At 44.7% G+C, this 1,889-nt stretch overlaps 1 protein-coding gene across 1 annotated transcript in view; it reads left to right on the plus strand.

The window, feature by feature from the left end:
• The first annotated feature begins 225 nt into the window (after positions 1–225).
• Positions 226–1,889, plus strand: part of LOC143034776 (uncharacterized) — a 222,983-nt gene continuing 221,319 nt past the window's right edge. Inside the window, exons 1-2 of the mRNA XM_076201124.1 lie at positions 226–481; positions 678–835. Coding sequence (XP_076057239.1) covers positions 226–481; positions 678–835 — 414 coding nt within the window. The remainder of the gene's footprint in view (positions 482–677; positions 836–1,889) is intronic.

Here is a 1,889-nt window from a genome sequence, read left to right on the forward strand (position 1 = left end):
AATATTCTTTGTGATTCTGTTGTTACAGTGATTACATATTAATCTAGTGAAATTTTCTAAAGATAAGTACTACAGCAAGTGCCTGGGCATCACGGAGGTCCATTTGGTATGGTTTCCTGTGGCTGCCAACTTATGGTGAAGGGATAGCAACGACACAATCCACAGCACACCATCGATAAGGCAAGGAGGTATGGTGTGCCATCACCCTACCCAAGCCATTAGGCTATGGTGATGTGTGAGCATACGAGGTCTCTCCCAGTCTTGCTGGAGAACCTCCTTCGGCAGGAGACGCGATGCGCTGGGCGTCGTCAGTGCAGAGGCCGAGACTTCGAGGGAAGTGACAAGAAGCCGAAGCTCTTGAGCGGACGGGGAGCCGAAAGTGTCAGGGTTCCATCGGGTCCTCCGAGGACTTCCGGCGGCACGGTGGTGCCTCTGGTGCTCCAGAACCTTTCGGAGCCTGGTTACAGAACCTGGTTCCAGGGTTAAGACTGGGGACTGGTGAAAGTCAGTCCTGGGCGCTCTTCTGGGGGAGAGCTCGGTGCACAAACCTGAGACCGAGGGCCCAGGGGCATAAGTGAACTTATTCTGAGAACGCTTCTCAGACTGGCACGGCTGAAGAGCCCAGACAACAACAGGAGTAACAACAACAACAACAACAACAGGAGTAACAACAACAGCAACAGCAGCCACAATCACCTCTGTTGTCATCACCCTACTTCTTTTCCACACCGTCACCATTATAATCATCATCGCTAACGGCGGTGGTGGTGGTGGTGGCGGAGGCGGAGGCGGCGGCGGTGGTAGGAGCTACCGTTCTCCATACGCTTCTGCACAGGTGAGTGTTAAATACACCCCATCGGACGTTTACATTCGATGTTCATTTTTTTTTTTTTGTCCTCCATTAAGGATGAGTTCATTCCTCTTTCCCGAGATTTATTTATCTATTTATTTCTAATTCTTCACAGTCATTGTCATTGTTTCATAATCCATATATATCAGAGTTTATGTAAAGAAATAGTAATTATGTACAAATTGTAACTATGAGGAACATTTGTACATCCTATTTAATGAACTGGGCATTAGATCCTCGTCTTGTGCCCACGGGAATTTTCCACGCTCCCTCTTTGTACTGTACCCTCTACAAAAGCACTGGTTCTTTTCGAAGTGGTTATATATATATATATATATATATATATATATATATATATATATATATATACATATATATATATATAGATATATATATATGTATATATATTCATATATAGATATGTAGATATAAACGGGGCAAGAACTCGGACAAAATGTGGAGGAAAAGTGGAAGACGATAGGAAGTGCGTACTCAAGTGGGAATGGGTGGGGGGGGGAAGGGGAAGCATAAAGATGAAAAAAGAAAAGTGTTAGGTGGAATATATCCGTAGAAGAATGAGAAAGGAGTGAGAGCGAGAGCCGCCGGGTCAACATGTTTAGACGACAACAATGACGTCACCGATGACAATGGTAGTGGTGGAAAGGACAACTTGTACGCCAGCAAATGTGAACAAAAAATGTATGACTTCGACAACATAAATATCTGATACGACGACGACGACAACTGTGATAACAACGACAACTACGACGGTGACAACGAAATAACAACAACGACGTCGATAGTGAATTTCATAATCATGATACGATGATGTCACCAAGAACATAAATGACGTAATGATGACGACAGCAAAAAGAGGGAGGAAGAAGAGAAAGCAGAAGATCGACAGAAGTGCAAAGAGAGAGAAATGAAAGGAAGACTGACATGGAGAGGTGAAGAAGACCAGGGAGCGTGGAGGTGGGGGGGGGGAGGGCAAGAAAGAAAAAGAGAACAGAAAAGAGGAATTTGAAGAGCAGAGGAG

This window comes from Oratosquilla oratoria, chromosome 18 (genome assembly GCF_046742065.1).
Source record: "Oratosquilla oratoria isolate Oo_2021 chromosome 18, ASM4674206v1, whole genome shotgun sequence".
Taxonomy (NCBI): Eukaryota; Metazoa; Arthropoda; class Malacostraca; order Stomatopoda; family Squillidae; genus Oratosquilla; species Oratosquilla oratoria.